The 19247-nt window shown below is 42.4% G+C and overlaps 2 protein-coding genes across 8 annotated transcripts in view; one reads left to right on the top strand and one right to left on the bottom strand.

Moving 5' to 3' along the window:
* Positions 1 to 938, bottom strand: part of Msh3 (mutS homolog 3) — a 142036-nt gene extending 141098 nt beyond the window's left edge. For 4 of the 5 annotated variants that reach the window (XM_052743590.1, XM_052743591.1, XM_052743592.1 and 1 more), the window contains exon 1: positions 690 to 938. In XM_052743590.1, the coding sequence (XP_052599550.1) occupies positions 690 to 827 (138 nt within the window). In that variant the 5' untranslated portion in view covers positions 828 to 938. Of the gene's footprint in view, positions 1 to 600 lie in introns of all 5 variants that reach the window. The other variant, XM_052743594.1, reaches the window with a different exon arrangement.
* A 110-nt stretch (positions 939 to 1048) lies between these two features.
* Dhfr (dihydrofolate reductase) overlaps positions 1049 to 19247 on the top strand; it is a 28804-nt gene continuing 10605 nt past the window's right edge. Inside the window, exons 1-6 of one of the 3 annotated variants that reach the window (XR_008219604.1) lie at positions 1049 to 1278; positions 1566 to 1615; positions 4451 to 4556; positions 14386 to 14512; positions 15715 to 15943; positions 17467 to 17579. Coding sequence is in view for 2 of the 3 variants with exons in the window: in XM_052743595.1 (XP_052599555.1) it covers positions 1193 to 1278; positions 1566 to 1615; positions 4451 to 4556; positions 14386 to 14512; positions 17467 to 17582 (485 nt within the window). In the remaining variant the exon portion in view is untranslated. Of the gene's footprint in view, positions 1279 to 1565; positions 1616 to 4450; positions 4557 to 14385; positions 14513 to 15714; positions 15944 to 17466; positions 17583 to 19247 lie in introns of those variants that run through there. The other 2 variants (XM_052743596.1, XM_052743595.1) reach the window with 2 other exon arrangements.

The following is a 19247-nucleotide window of genomic DNA, read 5'->3' as shown; positions in this document are numbered from 1 at the left end:
TTGCTTTGAACTATTTGAAGGGCTGCAAGCAACAGGAAGTAGCCAAAGATAAGCCATCTACGGGAACTTCTTCCACCCAAATGCTTATATCACACTTTACACTGGGAAGCTGCACAGTTGAAGAGTGTTCCGGCACAGTGATCTGAAATACAGAGCGATGCTTTTGAATTCTGAAAAAACTAGCCTCAAAGACAGCTTCGTTCTAGTCAGCCAAGCAAACATATGTAAGTAAAGTTCCTCTTCAACCATCAATATAATAGGGAAAATGTAAAGAAAAGAAGGGATGATGGAGTTTAAAAGATGTATCCTGGACCTGCCAGACCCGGACATTCACCAAAATAGAAGTTTCCGCCTCAGGTTCCGGTTTACGACAGGTGGCAACAAGACCTCAAATCTATTACTTCTAATCGGGTAATTAAAGCCTTTCAACTAAACATGGACCCGCAGATGTCACCACCTTCTCCTCCCCCGGCTCCGCCCCTTCTTAGTACTCCCCACCATTAGGCTCGCCACACAGCTTCCACTTCCGGCCGCCGAGACTCACGCGCCCGCCCCGCCCCTGACCCCGCCCCTGTCCGCCTGGACCCGCCCACCCCTGGCTCCGCCCCGTCGAGGACAGAACCCCGCCGCGGCGGCCTCCGCCGAGGCGGCACAGTGGACGCTGGGGGCGCTGAGGAGCCGCCCTCTACCTTCTCCGCGGGCTCCGTGGGGGACGCGGTGGATCTCAGGCTTCCGGCAGACTGGAAGAACCGGCTCAGAACCGCTTGCCTCCCCGGGGCTTGGGCGGCGGCAGAAAGGCCGCCCGACGCGGACTTCCTGCGGGGCATCGCAGGGTGCAGAAGAGCAAGCCCGCCGGGAGCGCGCGGCCGCTCTACCCCGCGCCTGCGCGCGCGCACGCCGCGACCCGTTCGGGGGCCGGCCTTAGTGGGGGCGGGGCCTCGAGGCACAAATAGGGGGCGGGGCGGAGCCTCTGGGGGCGGGGCCCGTGAGCGCAAATAGGGTGCGGGGCAGGGCCTGGCGGGGGCGGAGCCTCTGAGGCCCAAATAGGATGTGGGGCGGGGCCTGGTAGGAGTGGGGCCTTTGCTGCGCAAGTGGGAAGCGTCGCCTCGTGGCGGCGCCGGCAATTTTCGCGCCAAACTCGGAGGGGAACCCCAGCGTGCGGGCTGCCGCAGAGGTGATCGCCGCTGCTATCATGGTTCGACCGCTGAACTGCATCGTTGCCGTGTCCCAGAATATGGGCATCGGTAAGAACGGAGACCTGCCCTGGCCTCTGCTCAGGTACTATGGCTGGACTGGGTTCGGGACACCGAGGCGGTTCGCTGAGTCCCCCCACCGAGCCCTTGGCGGAGACAGTGGTGAGCGGGTAGGCCCGTCGGCTGCAGCCCCTGCCGGTACCCGCGGTGATCCCCCTGCTGTGACAGCCTTTGCCCAGAAGCGCCCTGGCCTGGAGCAAAGTCCGGTCACTGGGCAGCACCACCCCCCGGGCTTGCATGGGTCGCCGCTGAACTGGAACCTGAGCACACGTGACAGGGTGCCTGTTAACGCAGTGTTTCTCTAACTTTCAGGAACGAATTCAAATACTTCCAAAGAATGACCACAACCTCTTCAGTGGAAGGTAATTTGGGGTTAAGTCATGAGGATTTTAGAGCTTGTATGAAGCAAGATTTCCAATGCAGACCTGTAAGTGGGAAGTCTCCCGTGGGAATCTGGGATCTTTGTTTCTTGGCAGAAATGTTTGTGCGGTTCCCAAAGTTTATTAAGCATCCTCTTTAAAATACATGCATTTGAAATTTTTTTAGCAAGTGCATATAACGGGACAGAATGGGCAGCAAAATTTACCGCTTTGAATATGGAGACCAGAGCCGGTATTTAGAATTGTTGCTGGAAGACATAAAACTTGAGTAAATGGAGAAGAATGCAGGGGACAAGAGGCTAAAAAATAAGTAAACACTTATGTGATACTCTGTTGGATTTCCAGAGGCAGAAAGATACAGTGGGATGAAGGCTATGATCTTCAGTGGGGCAGTCTGGGGGACTGACTTGAAATAAAAGAATGGGGGCTGGAGAGATGGCTCAGAGGTTAAGAGCACTGACTGCTCTTCCAAAGGTCCTGAGTTCAATTCCCAGCAACCACATGGTGGCTCACAACCATCTGTAATGAGATCTGGTGCCCTCTTCTGGCCTGCAGGCATACATGCTGTATACATAATAAATAAATAAATCTTTAAAAAAAAAAAAAAAAAAAGAAATAAAAGAATGGGGAGTGGTGTGCAATTATAAGGCAGTTTCCAGTTGCTTGTAGGACATTCATTGTAATTTCTCCCTAACAGACAAGTTTGTTTATTATAGTAGGAGAGGAATGGCTCTCAACCTGTGGGTCACCACCCCTTTGCGGGTTGAATGACCCTTTCAAAGGGGTGGCCTATGACCATTGGAAAACACAGATATTTACATTATGATTCATAACAGTAGCAGAATTACATTTATGAAGTAACAACAAAATTTATGGTTGGGGGTCACCACAACATGAGGAACTGAATTAAAGGGGGCACAGTGTTAGGAAGGTTGAGAACCACTGGCATTGAAAATGGGGAAACAGAAGTCAGCAGAGCAGATATTTAACAACATTTATAGGACAGGTAGAAAATATAGTAGGTCACTGGTAGATAAGTTGGCAAATGCCTGTAACACAGTCTACTCTCAAGAATCTAAATATCAGGATTGGGGAAAAGGTTCAGTCAGTAAAGTTCTGAGGGCCTGAGTTCAAATCTCAGCACCCAAATAACAAGCTGGACACAGTGACACACATTTGTAATACCAACACTAGGGAGGCGGGATGTAAAGATCCCTGGAGCTTGTTCTCTAGCCAAATTTATGGGCCCCAGATTCAAGGAGAAATGTTGTCTCAAGAAAATAAAGTGAAGCTGGGCGGTGGTGGTGCACGCCTTTAATCCCAGCACTCGGGAGGCAGAGGCAGGCGGATCTCTGTGAGTTCAAGGCCAGCCTGGTCTACAGAGTGAGTTCCAGGAAAGGTACAAAGCTACACAGGGAAACCCTGTCTCGAAAAACCAAAAAAAAAGCAAAGAAAAGAAAGTGAAGACACCTAACTATATACTGCCTGGCCTGGCCTGTACATACAGGTGCACAATGCACACAAAATAAAAACTAATTTTTTCAAGGTTTTTTTTTTTCTTTCTGATGTGTGTTTTGAGAGTTCTTATATACATGTATGTACAAAATATGTGTGCCTGGTTTCCACAGAGACCAGAAGAAGGTGTCAGCTCCTGGCACTGGAGTTAAAAGCAGTTGTAAGCTTCTAGATGTGGGTGCTGAGAACCAAACCCAGATCCAGCTTTTAACAGCTAAACCATCTCACTAGCCCCAAAATCATTTTTCTTAAAAGTATCCTGAATATAATCTGGTAATTGTTCCTGTTCCTTTGGTCCAACTGTCTGACACTGAAGGGTTTTTTTCCCCCAAGTAATTAAATAAAAGATAGAAGCTATATATATATAGTTTTCATAACAGTACTTTTTAGATGTGTTTTTTATTCTTTGAAAGTTTTATCCAGAGTATATCCATTTACCTTCCCACTCCTTGTGCCCCCTTCTCCCTCCCTAATTCATGTTCTAGTTGTTATTAATAACCTTGGGTGTGACCATCCACTGGGGCATGAGCAATCTACAACCAGCCCAAGCTAAGAATGACTCCTCTCACAGCAGCCCTCAACTACACAATAGCGGTCCAGTAGGGGGTAGGGCCTCAGAAGCCCCTCCTCCGTGCTGGAATTTTGGACTGGCTTAATCTGGTGCAGGTAAGGAAGGAAAGCTGCTGTGAGTTGGTGCATACAGACATCAGCCATGCGTGTCCAGAAGTCAGTCTTGGACATCTCTCTCCCTCTTCCCCCAACTCTTGCATTCTTTCCGCCCCCTCTTCCGCAATAATCCCTGACCTTTGAATCATGGAAGCTCATATAGATGACCCAGAGAACACTAGTTTTAGATGGTGAACACAAGTTCTGAGTCTTTAACCCTCTCAAGAGTTCCAGGAGGAGAAATTATTTTCTCCATTTTAGAATTTAATAAAGCATATGGGGTTACTTAGCAGATGACAAAATCCCATCAGCCTGAGCACTTTGAACCAAAATTATGCATGGTTGCAATTGACTAAAACCTAAGTAAAAGATATAAATTGGGTAAAACCAAAGGAAACATAGTACTATATTTAGTTAATGACTACTAAATCTGAAAGTTGGGTGAAGCTGTTTGCCTTAATTTTTCCATTTTTGGTTGTGAGCCTAGCCTTTAACGGCTGAGCCATATCTCCAGCCCGCTTTAATATTTCTAAAGGAAAGCCACTAGATGTCACTATGACGACCATATCCTGCCTATGTGTGACACTGAAAATACATGTGTATTTTCAAAGATATCCTTTCTGCTTGATTTTGTAGGTAAACAGAATCTGGTGATTATGGGCCGGAAAACCTGGTTCTCCATTCCGGAGAAGAATCGACCTTTAAAGGACAGAATTAATATAGTTCTCAGTAGAGAGCTCAAGTAAGTGATATGCAGTCACCACGAGAAAACTGTGATCTATGTCCCAGGGCATGAATCAGTACATAATAGAATGAAGAAGCTGATGAACATCTGCGTGTGTGCGCGCATCCGTCCATACGTACATGCATGACTGTGTGGGCAGGGGCACATGTGCACAGCCATGCACACAAAGCTGAACATTGCCCTTCCATGTCCTTCCTCAGAATCTGTCCACCTCGTTTTCTTGAGACAGGGTCTCTCACTGTGATCTGGGGCTCACATATTAAGCTAGGCTAGCTGGCCAGCAAGCTCTGAGAATCCTTCTGTCTCTGCTGATCCAATGGTAGGATCACGGGTGTATGCCCCCAAGCCCAGCTTCTTTGTACCAGGTGCTGGGGTCAAACTCAGATCCTCATCCCTGCACAGCAGATACTATACTATGTTACCTCCCCTAATAAATGACTCACTATCCAAACAAGTGACACCATCAGAATTCAACCCAACACCCTGAAGACACTAAAGCCTTAATCTACCAACTTAGACCACTCAGCCACACTACCTCACTGAATATCTTAATATCTCAAAGAGGCGACAAAAACCGAGTGGGCAGATATGCCACATGGCAACATAATTCTGTTCCTTAAGTGGGTGATTTTCTCACCTTAAAAATTAGGGGAAAAAGCAGGGCAGTGGTAGCGCACGCCTTTAATCCCAGCACTCAGGAAGCAGAGGCAGGCGAATCTCTGTGAGTTCGAGGCCAGCCTGGTCTACAGAGTGAGTTCCAGGACAGCTAGGGCTGTTACACAGAGAAACCCTGTCTCAAAAAAATGGAAAAAAAAAAAAATGTGTGTGTATGTATTATATATGTGAAAAAATGTTAATAGTTTTGCAAGTTCCTTTAAACCATTATTCCATAGACCTAGCTATCAGTTATTTAATACGATTGATAAATTATTCCTAGTTTCACAGAAATAAAAATGCCTGTTTTGAGTTTCAGCAAATTTAAATGGTTATTCCATTTTGGAATCAATTCTAAATGCAAGAAGATATGAAGGACTTGCAGTCATGGTCATGTACTCTATTATCTCTAGTTAGCCACAACACCCTGACACTTTGTGTTCTTTGTACAGTGTCAGAAGGTAAAATGTTTCAAAGTATTGAAGTGGTCTTAGAATCTTCAGAGGAAATGTCGGTAGTTGGCATCTAACATTTGAATAAATAATCCCCTCATCATGACTGGAAATGTCATAAGAACTGGAGGTGGTTTGGGCCTGGAGAGATGGCTCAGGGGTTAAGAACACTGGCTGCTCTTCTAGAGGGCCTGAGTTCAATTCCCAACACCCACATGGCAGTTCACGATTGGCTGTAACTCCAATCCAAGGGGATTTGATACCTTCTCTCCTCCAAGGGCACCAGGCTTGCACATGGTACACAGACATGTAGGCCGACAGTTAAAATTAATGAAATTAATTTGTAAAACAAAAAAAAAAAAGAACAAAAAAACAATTGGAGGTGGTAGGGTAGGTGGATAATATTGACTGTGAAGTCAAGTCCAGTAGTTTGACCATGACAATGACTTTGCTATCGTTGTTGTTATAGTCTTAACTTCCTAAAATAACTTCTTGAATCTTACAGGGGTTTGTTTTAGTTGGGATTTTTTTGGTCAACAAGTGACTAAAATCTAAGGGAACATTAGGATTCAAGATGTTGACTATTCGTCCTTAAATTAATATGTCGTCACCAAAATCAGCACAGAGTCTTAGAACACTGGGCACTGTTTGCTGAACAGTAGTCAAGAAGGTCACTCCCATGTGTTTGATTCAGGATCCAACCAGAGAAACAGATGCAGTAGAAGCTATAGTTGTGTGTAGTTGTGGGGAATTGGCTTTCATGGTTATGGGGCGTAGTGACATGAATCTGAAACTTCAGAGAGCTGACTGTCCAGGAGAGCAAGCTAGGACTTCCCAGGAGGTGCTCTGGTTGCTTCTGGGAAGTCACGGCTTTACTGTTTGGTGTTTTGAGACAAGGTTTCTCTGGGTAGCCCTGGACATCCTGGAATTTGCTCTGTAGACCAGGCTGGCCTCAAACTCAGAGATCTGCCTGCCTCTGCCTCCCAAGTGCTGGGATTAGAGCATGGGCGACCCAGCTTTTCAGCTCCACTCTTAAGGCTTTCCAATGGTTTGAAGCAAAGTCAACTCATAGATGTCATCACACTTCCAAGACACGAGTTAGTCCTGGGAGGGAAAACGCTTTCCATCACTGCATGCTAAGAGATTTTTATGTAGGTTCTCCCACACCCCTCCTATACTGGCATAGATTAAAAACTAGAAGAAAATACACAAACATTCGCGTTGGTTGCCTCTAGCAATTTGGAATATGTGATGTGCCTCTTACCATCTGCCTCCATCTTTATGCTACTCCTTGTCCTGGTTGCTAGGATATTCTGATATTCACTCTCCTTGAAAAATTACACATTCACAAGCTATATTGCCATTCCCAGAGACTTTTTAATAACATATTCTTGAATACTACTCAAGTTTATTTATGGCCAGCTTGAGCTAAAATAAACATAAAGAACTCTCAGTAGGGGACATGTTCAGTTGAGCTAGCGTTTCTTCTCAAATGATGAGTCTAATTTCTTCTTTATGACCCCCCTATGGCGTGTGTAATTGGATTGTGTTGCTTTTCATGTATTTATATATAACGTTTAGTGGAGTACTTTGCTTTTTTTTTTTTAAGGCTGAAAAAATTTAAAGTCCTTATTATTGAACAGGCTAGAGAAGTTGGAATATCATCAGTTAGTGAAAGATCATATTAGGGTCCATCTTTTTCTTCAGTCTTCAGCTTCTCCACTTGATTGTCGCTTTATGTATATTCAGAGCACCTCTTGTGGACCAGGCACCGCTGGGTCTTTCTTTTATCACAGGACAGGCATTACATGTGGCAATTGCTTGTGCAGGCTTTTACTGGTACTTGCGATTTTAGCCACTAACCTCATATGGGAAACGCTGAATCGCCAAGGTAACCGCAAAAGTCACTAAGGTCTGGAGAAAGCATACTTTTTTGTACCGCTTTCTAGGCAGTAAATAGAGCTGGAAGGGAGATGATGAGACCTGCTGACAGGTATGAGGCAGTGGTGATGGTGCATGACACTAAGCACCAGAAGTCACGGGTTTATATGCCTTAGAAGAGTGCATTAGTTTATTTGGGGGAGGTGATATTTAAAGTTTTTAGTAGGGTGAGACACGGTGGCACACACATGTAATCCTATCACTTACAAGGCTTTGCCATGAATCTTTTGAGATTAAGGTCATTCTGGGCTATAGAGTGAGACCCTGTCTCAAAAATAACAACAACAAAAAATTATATATGAACCAAGGAATGCCTTTGGTAACCAAAAGATAAATCAAGTTTTGCATCAATGCAGTATCCTTGAGATTATCAATGGGAGATCCTGTTTGCCCCGTGATGTAACACACTGCAAATTGTCTCCATAAAAGCTAGTCTAAATTTCATGGTGTAATAATTTTATTACGATTCCTCTACCATATTCTTTCTAGTGATGGCAATTTCCTCTTCTCAAGGTCTTTCCCTCTGATCTACACAGGTAGCCCATTAAGCATTGACCTCCCCTCCCTGCTCTGGCTCCAAGTAGCTTTGGGATTTAGGCAGGTCATGAGTAAAGCTTGCTGAACTTCTACTGTATTACCTACTAAGTGAGATTAATAATAGTAGCTCTTAGTATAAGACAAATTGGTAGATGGTCTTATTAATTTAAAAAAAAAAAACGGAGCCAGATATTGGGGTGAAAACTGAAAGATCAGAGAAACAGAAAGAAGCCAGCCACATTCTTACTGCTAAGAAATCCTGAGCCAAAGAGATCTACTTCCTGTATACTCACGCCTATATAACTTTCTGTGCTTTGCCATCTCACTTCCTTTCTCCGCCCAGCTCTATCACTTCCTGTCTGTCTGTCCAGACCTCCAGACCTCTATGGTTAACTAGCCCTGGGATTAAAGACGTGTGCCACCATGCCTGACTCTATTCCCAGTGTGGCCTTGAACTCACAGAGATCCAGATGGATCTCTGCCTCCTGAATGCTAGGATTAAAGGCATGTGCTACCACTGCCTGACCTCTGTGTCTAATATAGTGGCTGGCTTTTTCCTCTGATCCCCAGATAAGCTTTATTGGGGTACACAAATAAAATATCCCACATCTTAGGATGATTTTTTCAAGATTCATTGAATTTTGCATGTTGTTTCTGATATACAAAAGGTACCTGTTATGGTTTGCAGTTTTAAATGTCCCCAGAAATCTCCTGTGTAAAAAGTTTAGTTATCAGCTGATAGGCTTTTTCGGGGTGATTGAATTATGAGGGCTCAAAGTAACTTCATCAATGGCTTGATAGATAAGTTCACAGCTGAATGGAGATGGTGCCTCCCTGGAGGAAATGGATCATTTAGAGCAAGCATAGCTTTGGAAAAAAAATCTGCTCCCTGTCTGCCTTGAAATGAGTCTTGTTGCCTACCACGTTTCCTGACATGGTTGTTCTTCCTTACCTCAGGCCCAAAGCAACAGGAGCTAGTGAACTGTAGGTCAAAGCAAGCAATGAGCCAAAGTAAACGGCTCCATCCTTAAGTTGACTTGTTCAAGGTTTGTGTCACAGAAGAAATGACCCAACACAGTGTTCGGCAGATACCAGCTCCTAGCCCATCCCTCAACTTCACTGCCTTGGAGCTTTTAGAAAATATTAATATTAGGAGCTGGGAGAGGAGTTATAGTGTAAGGCCCTGGGTTTGAGACCTAGCACCATAAAAGTGAACATTAATGGTACTTGATTTCTCTTCATAGTACATATATCTTTGCCTTTTAACATTAGTGGGCTCAGAGTGAGTAAGCTCAAGATCTTATTTTTTACATTAGCAAATCACTTTATTTTTTTCATTTCTTGAATCTTAAGACATAAATAAATAAGTCTAATAAATCTCTCCTACCTAAATCAACTCATACCCTCTCCTTTACTCCAGATGACCAGAGACTACCCTATAATCTTCATTTTGAACATCACCTCAAATTACTGTTTTCCTACCCTCAACTTTCTCTGAGTTTTCATGTGTTGAATAACTTCACTGTAGCCTACAACAATTTCTAAGGAAACATATCATTTCCATGCTTTGAGACATGTCTTAGTTGACACTCAGCTAAGGAGTCATGCACCATCATTACTCCACCACAAATTATGCAGTATGCCTGAACCATATCCTCTATACATCTTGGTATTCTGCTTTCATGCTTTTTTTTTTTTTTTTTTTTTTTTTTTTTTTTTTTTTTTTTTTTTTTTTTCCAGAGCTGAGGACCGAACCCAGGGCCTTACGCTTGCTAGGCAAGCGCTCTACCACTGAGCTAAATCCCCAACCCCTCATGCTTTTTGAACACTGTAAACTAAGGCGGAGTTTTTCTGTCCCGATTGCCCAGGCCCAAATAACCGATTCAGAGGCCGAATATGAATTATAAATGCACAGCTGATAGCTCAGGTTTGTTTCTAGCTAACTCTTGCACTTAAATTAACCCATAATTCTCATCTATGTTTAACCACATGGGCTTTGTACCTTTTCTCAGTATGGCATTCTATCTTGCTTCTCTGTGTTGGCCAGCGACTCCTGACTCCACCCTTCTCCTTCCCATCATCTTTAGTTTGGTTACCTCGCCTATATTTCCTGCTTGGCTGCTGGCCAATCAGCTTTTTATTAAGCCAATTTGACAAATCTTTACAGTGTACAAGAGGATTATTCCACAGCATTTCTCCCTTTTAATCTAATTAAAAAGGAAGGTTTTAACTTTAACATAGTAATATTATATACAACAAAGACAATTATCAAGTAAGAATTACAGTTACGATGTCTATTTGTATTTGGCAAAATACTCTATTTTATCTTTGTGAGTCCAAAATTTTATATCTAATATCTTTTATCATAACTAAGGAAAACTGTAATTATAACTATCTAGTCTTCAACTCCATCAAAGATCCCAGGAGGGTAAAATGTTACCTAACGACAAGGTCATCAGGCTGTCTGGACAGTTACCCAAAGTTCCTCTGAAATGTTGGGGCATCTAACTCTGGCCTATAGGCCTAGCATATCTGACAGACTTTCCTATGAAGCAGTGAATTTTGAAGGGCTGTCCTACCTTGTCTTGGCAAAGTTAGGCAGTTGCCTTTCTTGTGTCCTGTTGGTCGTTTGGACAGTAACTGTCAGCAATTGAGGCAAGGGCAGATTCTTTGCCCACATGACTAACTTTTGCCATAAAGAAAACAAACTCCATATGGAGTTTCTTTGATCCCCATCATCCTCTTTGAAGTAATGGTGCTGCCAGGAGCAGAAATGTCTCACTGTTGAGAAAAGTCTAAGTTTTTACAACATTTTAGATTCCATATTCTGCAGATCTTTGAAGTGTTTGAAGATTGCCTAGCTATCTGAAATATCTGTATGACCTTGAAAACCTAACTGACCTGACTATAAGTTTGCTATTATAGATGACTATTAATCTGTATTTCTTAATTATATATCACATTTTTAAATGAGCTGCATAAACATACCCTAAACAAGAGTAGAAATATACATACAGTATAACAAAATTAAATTTGTATCAAAATCCATACTAATGTAAAATATATAAGATTAATAGTTGTTTTTTGGATTAAAGTAGGTTCAATAATCTATCCTTTTGTCCTATCATTTCATCCATTCCCACTGGAGATTTTTCAGGGGGTCTTCCTCCATCAAACCTGATTTTTCTTAATCTAGAATGAATCTAGAGCCTCTCATTTCCTGTAGAAATAAAAGCAGAACCTCTTTCCCAAAGTAACATATCTTTTGACTTAAATTTTGAAGTCAAGATATTTTTAAAATATACAGGTAGGTTTAATCTAGCAGCTTTCATAATCGAATGTCTCTTTTTTTTTTCTCCTTTAATAACAGTCTTTAATGGGTAAATGAACATGAATTTCTTTTTTATTAAAGAGAAAATATGATCAAGATGTTAATATAATTTATATAAGCTTAATTAAAACATTCTAGAAAGTGGTAACCACCTTGTATTTTTCCTATCTTGCATGAAGGTACACATATCCTATACACACACACACACACACACACACACACACACACACATACACACACACACACACACATTTCTTAACCTCAATGCAATGAAGATCTCAGGATACTATTGTTAAGATCTTTGGAATATCAAGTAAAGCATTTAGGAGTCAATGTTCTTCAGACTCTTTTAATGATAACAAACATCGGTGACACGTGATACATATATGTGTGTGTGTGTGTGTGTGTGTGTGTGTATATATATATATATATATATATATATATATATATATATATATAAATCATACGTGCCTTCTGGGGAAATTTTGACTTGGTGGGAAGGAAGGAGTTAAGAGCTTCTATGGGAAGCTTTAGAAAAAAAGACAGATTTCTGACCCCCCCCCCCCCGCCCCCCCCTCCAAGGCAGACACATCAACTTTCTATGAGTGGGTTCAGAAGACTGTGGGTCTAAAATGTTATTTTTTGGGGGTATCAAAAAAAATTTAAACCAACCAATTTAGATTCTGCCCTTGGAGAAGAAGCCAAGATTTCAGGATCAGTTGCTAGATTCTAGGATTCATAAGCAAAAAGTCACTGAAATTCAAGTGGAGTTTGTGTTTTTCAGTAGATATAAACCACTATGAAGGAAAGATAAAGAAAAACTTCGGTCAGATATAAGATGATTCACCTTCCTTATTTTTTAATCCTCTACTCTTCTCTCCAAGCTGGCTATAGTCCTATTAGATTATCCAAGTAATCAACTAGAGCTTCAAACACTTCCCTTCACCATTGGGAAGGGAAGGATTTGAGTTTGTTCAGTCTTTAGACTGGATAGATTAACTAATCAAGTACCCAGAGGTTACTAGAAGACATTCCAGTTTCTTTTTCCATGGACCCCTTTTCTAATTGGGAGCATGAAAGTTCTTCAGCTGTGAGTGACTGTAACTCAGACTCTGGACCCTAGAGAAGGTTCTAGGGAAAGTAATAGAAAAAGAAGGTCCTCTGAAGCAGTGGGCTCCCTTCCTCTTGAGTTCAGGACTTCACTGGTGATTTCTTCTTAGTCCCTGGTGTGTACTGGGGATCAAACCCAGGGCCTCGGGCATGCCAAGCCCACGAAGCATCCCTGTCACCCTGGAGACCATGTTGCTCTCAGCTCTTACATTCTTGCTCTCAGATTGCACGATTCAGCTCCTTAATTACCATCTCTGGTTCTAGTTCATCTCCTATAACCATCCTAACTTGAGCGTTCTGTTAAACCCCTGACCAGACCAGTCACGGACCATTTATTAACTGAATCATCTCCTCCCATGACTGAATCTTTATGTCTTCTACTTCCCATTCTGTCCTTCAACACCATCATATCCTGTCTTGTCCCAGAAGGTACCCTCATCCCTTTGGCAATAGCTCTTTTAACTCACCTTGGCCTCTGTTTTTTGTAATCCTCCAGCATAAGTCCAAATGTATTCTTTGCTCTATCTTAATTCCCTTCCATATGACAAAGAGTAGAAAGAGTAAAATAGAAATCAGGAAGAGAAGGAGAATGCAACTAGGAAGATGAATAGTCCCCATTAGTTCTTGATTAATCATTGTTACAACTACACGTTCAAAGACAATTATGTAAGTAGTCCTTTTGAAGCACCAGCTAAGAACTTGACATTGAATTAATAATTTCTGTTCTCTTTCTAATCACTATGTATAAGTTTCCTCATTTATAAAGGGAATTGCAACTCCCCTCACCATCAAAATAAAAAGAGTCTCAAAATTTGAGCTAGTTAGCAGAAGCAGTAAAGGTATTTAACTTTTTCCTTTCTGAGTATTATTAGTTATGTAACTGGTAACAAGCTCATTCTCAAATACTTTCTGTCCTTTCTGAGTTGTTCAAAATATGAAAGTCTTTCCCCATATACATTAACAGTCTGAACACTGCTTCAGATTCTTCTAGTCATTTGTATATTCTGTCTAATATTTAATCACGACAGTTTCAGACTGACAGAAGGAACCGTGCGTTAAACAGCTGCATACCCACCACCTGGATTCTGCCACTAAGTCTTTGCTGTGTTGACTTTGTCACCGTCGTCATCCATCCAGCTGGTGTTTACACATTTCAAAATAACGGGCAGAATGAGTGTATTTCCCAAAGTCCTTCCCGGGTATCATTAGCTAGAATTCCGTGTTGCTCTAGCATGTTGTTGTGGTAAACGTTAATATAATGAGACGCAGGAGTCGTAAGTGCACATTAGCTAAGTGTTGACAAAGACTTACACTCACATAACTCAGCCCTATTAAACCTCTAGAAAGTCCCTCATTCTCCATCCCAGGTAACCTTCACCACACAACATCATGGACAACTACTGTTGAGATTGTTTTTCACTGTAGATACAATGAGATGTCGCATACAGTTTTGTGAACCATTCGCGTATGAAATGTAGAGTGGATGCTGGACATTGGCCATACTTTCTAAGTACTTTGTGTTTCAAGCCAGGCGGTGGTGGCGCATGGTGCATGCCTTTAATCCCAGCACTCAGGAGGCAGAGCCAGGCGGATCTCTGTGAGTTCAAAGCCAGCCTGGTCTACAGAGCAAGATCCAGGACAGGCACCAAAACTACACAGAGAAACCCTGTCTAGGGAAAAAAAAAAAAAGAACTGGTTTTCATAATTCATTTTGTACTGACTGCTTCCAAGTCAGATTATTTGACTAGTATGGACAGGATTTTACAATAATCATAATTTTTTTTTTTTTTTTAAACCTCAGGGAACCACCACAAGGAGCTCATTTTCTTGCCAAAAGTCTGGACGATGCCTTAAAACTTATTGAACAGCCAGAGTTAGCAAATAAAGTAGACATGGTTTGGATAGTTGGAGGCAGTTCTGTTTACAAGGTAAGCAGAGTTATGTGTAAGTAGAAAGAAATATCCTTCCATACTTCTAACCATGACTGTAGGAAGCAGCACATTACCCAGCTGTAAGCTAGACAAATTGTCAAAGTGAATTATATGACACTGTCATGCAAAATAAATACAAACATAAATGTAAAATTTATACTTCATACCAGTCTATTCTCCCTTTATTGATGTTTTATATGTAAAACCATATATTTCTTTATGATGTTGTGACATATTTTATATGCTTTAGTCATATTAACCCCCTACTGCCTCTTCTTCCCAAATACACCTACCCCAAGTCACCAACTCCCATCAATTATAATGCCTTATTTTTAAATTGGCAAATCATCAGATGATCTGAAACATGCATTTGTAGAGTGGATAAATTGAGATATATCACCTTGCTGATTTTTGATGATGAGAACACTTAAAATCAACTCCCAGCAATTTCAAGAGCACAGTAAGACATTGTCCCTAATCACAGTCACTGTGCAGCTCAGTGGATCCCTAGATCTTACTCTTCCTGTGTTCTTCCCACATGCTAGTCATTTTCAGTTCCAAATACTGGTTGTTTCCAGTTTAAAGATCAGCCTGCTTTCTTGAGCATCGTGCTCATATGACATAACTTTCTAGCTGTGCCCTGGGTGGGCTGCTGTGCCTTTGGCTCCAGGATAAATGCTGTACTGAGAAGAGCATGGACTCTCAGTCAGATAGAAAGCTCGTCCTCAGCAACCTCCATGCAGTGTAAGGGCAGAGGGGGATGGCATGTTTTATATTCTAGTGGAAAATAGTGTGTGAAGCAGAAAATATGCTTTTCCTGGTGTGGTTTGGTACCAAGTGACTCCCAGTTTGTTTGTTTGGATATTCTTTGAAAAGATTAACATTTATGAGGAAGAAAAATCAGTCCTGCCCCTTTGGGGCATATGTTAATATATACATAGAAATGATTTGAGAAAGAAGGATTTCAGATTCCTAAGTGATTATAAACACTCTGTGTCTCACATTCCTGTTTCTGTAGCATTGTCTCATATTAAAATATATTCTATAAACAGTAAGTGCTAAATGCACTTATGTAATTAGTTCTACATTAAGGACGGAAAGGCCTGCAGGTAACTGTCTGCTGTAGTGGTATTTGCTCCGCCCATGACCCTGGGCTGTGGAGTCAGGCAGAAGCACCACTACAGTCTCCCATGTTGTAGTGCTTGTGGCCTGCCCTCCATGCCAGCTGGTGAAGTGGAGCATAGCCATCTCATTTGCGTTCTGTCCATGGCTGCTTTTGCTATAAGAGGAAGAAGCCTGTGGCCCTCCAAGCCTGAAATGTTCACCATGTAGCCCTTTACTGAGAGCTCACCTGCTTTGAGGAAGAACGTCAGATGCAGCCGTGGTTAGTCCTCATCAGCTTTCTGGTTTGGGCTGCAGTGGGAACTGGTAGGTATTTATTTGGTTGCAGCAATGATAAAAATGATTTAACGTAAGATAAAATATTGAAATATTGCTAGTATTTGGAAATTAAGAACAACTTGAAATTTTATATATGTAGAGTATTTTTTTTTCCCCTCCTCTGTGTGTTTGAAGATCAGTGGTTATTAATGCTTTCTCGGAGCTGCACTTAGGTATCATCCTTTCCTTTAAAAATATAAGGCATTTCTTCCAAGGCAACTCCTGAACATGGGGCCTGCCTTGGAGCATGGTTGATAAACACAGTGTCACTGTACTTTGTTAGTTATAAATTATATAACGAACGTTAACTATAAGATTAACATTAATTATAATAATAAAAATAATGTTAATAATAAAATTAACATTATAGACACTGATTGGAAAAGTCATTAACCAAAACAGGCTGAGTGTCGTTATTAGCAGCAAGAGGCAAGGGGAATGCCCTGCTTACAGAGAAATGGGGGCATTTTTAGGTAAGGACAGAGTAATAAGGTGTACTGATGGGATGGGAGACATGGCTCTTGCTACACAGTCATGAGGACCAGGATTCAGATCCCATCTCCCACAGAACAAGCAGGCCAGCCTGTAAACTCCCACAGTTCCACCTCTGAGTGATCCCATACCCTCCTCTGGCCTATGCACATTCAGGCCCATTTACCCACAAAGGCACACAAATAAGTAAATGGACAAATGAAGTATTTTAAAGAAATGGTGTTCTAAGTGTTCCCACGGTGTTTTCAACAGTGAAGATTTCACAAAAGTGCTTTCTTATTCAAGTATACAGACGCAGACTTCTCTCTGGAAAAGCACTTAGGTAGTGAGGGGTGAAGTCTTAAAAGAGCAAAGGAAAACGGCTGCACTGAATGCTTAAATTAAAAAGAATTTTAATAAACTAAAGACCAGCACGTATTTTCATGATGACTAATTATGACTAGTCGCCATCCTCGATGTACCCGAAGCTTTAGAATAGAGGCTGTATGTAGTCAGTTTGAGGAGCTGGAGAGAAGCTCGGTGGTTAAGACGCTCGCTGCTTTCCAGAGACTGAAGTTCAGTTTGCTGCAGCCACATCAGGTGCTCACAACCACCTGTAACTGCAGCTCTGCTAGCTCCCACAGGTACCTGTTCCCACATACACATAACCCGTACAAAGAGGCATAACATGTATACATAATTTAAAATGATATAAACAAGGCCCGGTGGGGGTGGTGCTGGTGCACGCCTTTAATCCCAGCACTCGGGAGGCAGAGGCAGGCGGATCTCTGTGAGTTTGAGGCCAGTCTGGTCTACAAAGTGAGTTCCAGGACAGGCTCCAAAGCTACAAAGAAACGCTGTCTCAATAATAATAATAATAATATAAACAAATATTTTTTCAAAATATTTCATATATATTGTTTGAGCAACTGTAAGCATGGATTTAATGCCTAGTACAAACTTAACTGGCAAGAATCTTCTAGTCTCTTTGTCTTTCAGCACGGGTTAAAGAGAGTGATACCTTCTGTTTTGTTTTAAAGGAAGCCATGAATAAGCCAGGCCATCTCAGACTCTTTGTGACAAGGATCATGCAAGAATTTGAAAGTGACACGTTTTTCCCAGACATCGATTTGGAGAAATATAAACTTCTTCCAGAGTAAGTACTACAATTATTAATTAGTCGGAAGCACTTTAGGGACTAATTACAGAAAAAAGGGGGATCAAGTAAGGACAAAGTACAATGACATGTGTATGAAAATTAACACGTCACAGCAGAACCCATGACTGTTAAATAAAAAGAGGAAAAAGGATTACAGAGAAGAGTCACTTTTTCCAGATTTCATCTGAAGTAGCAAACGTGCTATATAGAAAGGCACTTTTTTAATAATATTTCTATTTACTCTTGGAAGATTCCACACCCTGTATTTGGATCATATTCATTGCCCTCCCTCGCCTTCTTCAAAGAGAGGTCATGTTCTCTCTCTCTTTGAGAACAGAAACCAAAAGAACACAGAGTCTGGTCTGCACTGGCTGACCACTCGGAACACGGGCCTGCCCTGGAGTGGGGCTGATGAACACTGTCACTGTTAGAGGAAACTAACTTTCCCTCCCCCGTGGGTGTCCGTTGCCGGGAGCTCCTTGGTGAAGGTGGGGTTTGTACCCACTCCCTGCCCCTCATCTGGGGTTCGTCTGCCTTGAGCTTGTGCGGTCCAGTGCATGCTGCCTCAACCCCTGTGAGCCGACATGCATTGCCCTGCCGTGTCTGGAGAACAGCTCCCTTGAAGTCACCACCGCCTCTGGCTCTTCCAGTCTTTCGGCTCCTTTTCTGTGTAGATCGCTGAGCCCTGCAGGAAGAAGTGTGTGCGATACAGACATCCCATTTAGGGCTGAGTATCCCAGAGTCTCTTGTTCTCTCTGTGTTGACCGGTTGTGGGTTTCTGCTGCAAGAGGAAACTTCCCTGATGAGAGCTGAGCAGCTATGAATGTATCTAATGGGTACAGTCAGTAAGTTATTGAGAGTAATGGTATTGCTGTATTAGTGTAGCGGAATAGTAAATAGTGGTAGGTTTTCCCCTAGGGCCCATGACCTATTTGCCTTCAGGTTTCTTAGCCTTGTTGACAATGTCAGGTACGGGCTCCATCTCATGGAGTAAGTCTTAAATCAAAAAAAAAAAAAAAAAAGCAGTTGGTTGGTTACTCTGGTAACGTTCATGCCACTATTGATATTGAACCAGTGGGCATATCTTGCAGGCAGGTCGCTATTGTAGCTCACAGAGTTCCAAGTGGGTGAGACTGAGGATTTCTTTTCTCTTCTGGTAGCATGTGTATCGCCTTCCAGCACTGTGAATGCTGGCCAATAGGAATGAACTTCTAGTTGAATGCCAGCTAGATCTCTCCATGTTCTACGGTGTAAGAACGTAGTGCCTTTTCTCACGTGATGTGTGTTTGTTTAGTTTTATACTCGGGGGCTCAGCATAAACTACACAGATGGGTTACAGAGTTTGCCAATGTTCTGGTCTTTAAGAAAACTTTCTTCAGCTGGTGTTATGCAGCTGCTTCTTCTGAACTGCAACATGCCCTCCCGGAGGAAGGAGAAAAGGGTTGAGACTCAGGAAGTAAAATTCAGTTTACAAGGTACAGGAAGCTCCTCAAGCTTAGGAGTGGCCAGGCTCTCCCTCAAGGTCATCTGGGTGATGGCAGTTGCTGGGGAGAAGAGAGCGATCAGCTGAGCTGCCTGCCAGCTGTGCAGGGGCTCCGGGGATGCAGCTTTGTGTGCTTTCACCTACTAGTGTGGGCTCTGCACAGCTGCCTTTGAGTCAGT

This window comes from Peromyscus californicus, unplaced genomic scaffold (assembly GCF_007827085.1).
Source record: "Peromyscus californicus insignis strain IS unplaced genomic scaffold, ASM782708v3 Scaffold_18__1_contigs__length_77618521, whole genome shotgun sequence".
Lineage (NCBI taxonomy): Eukaryota > Metazoa > Chordata > Mammalia > Rodentia > Cricetidae > Peromyscus > Peromyscus californicus.
This window is presented reverse-complemented; position numbering and strand designations above follow the sequence as displayed.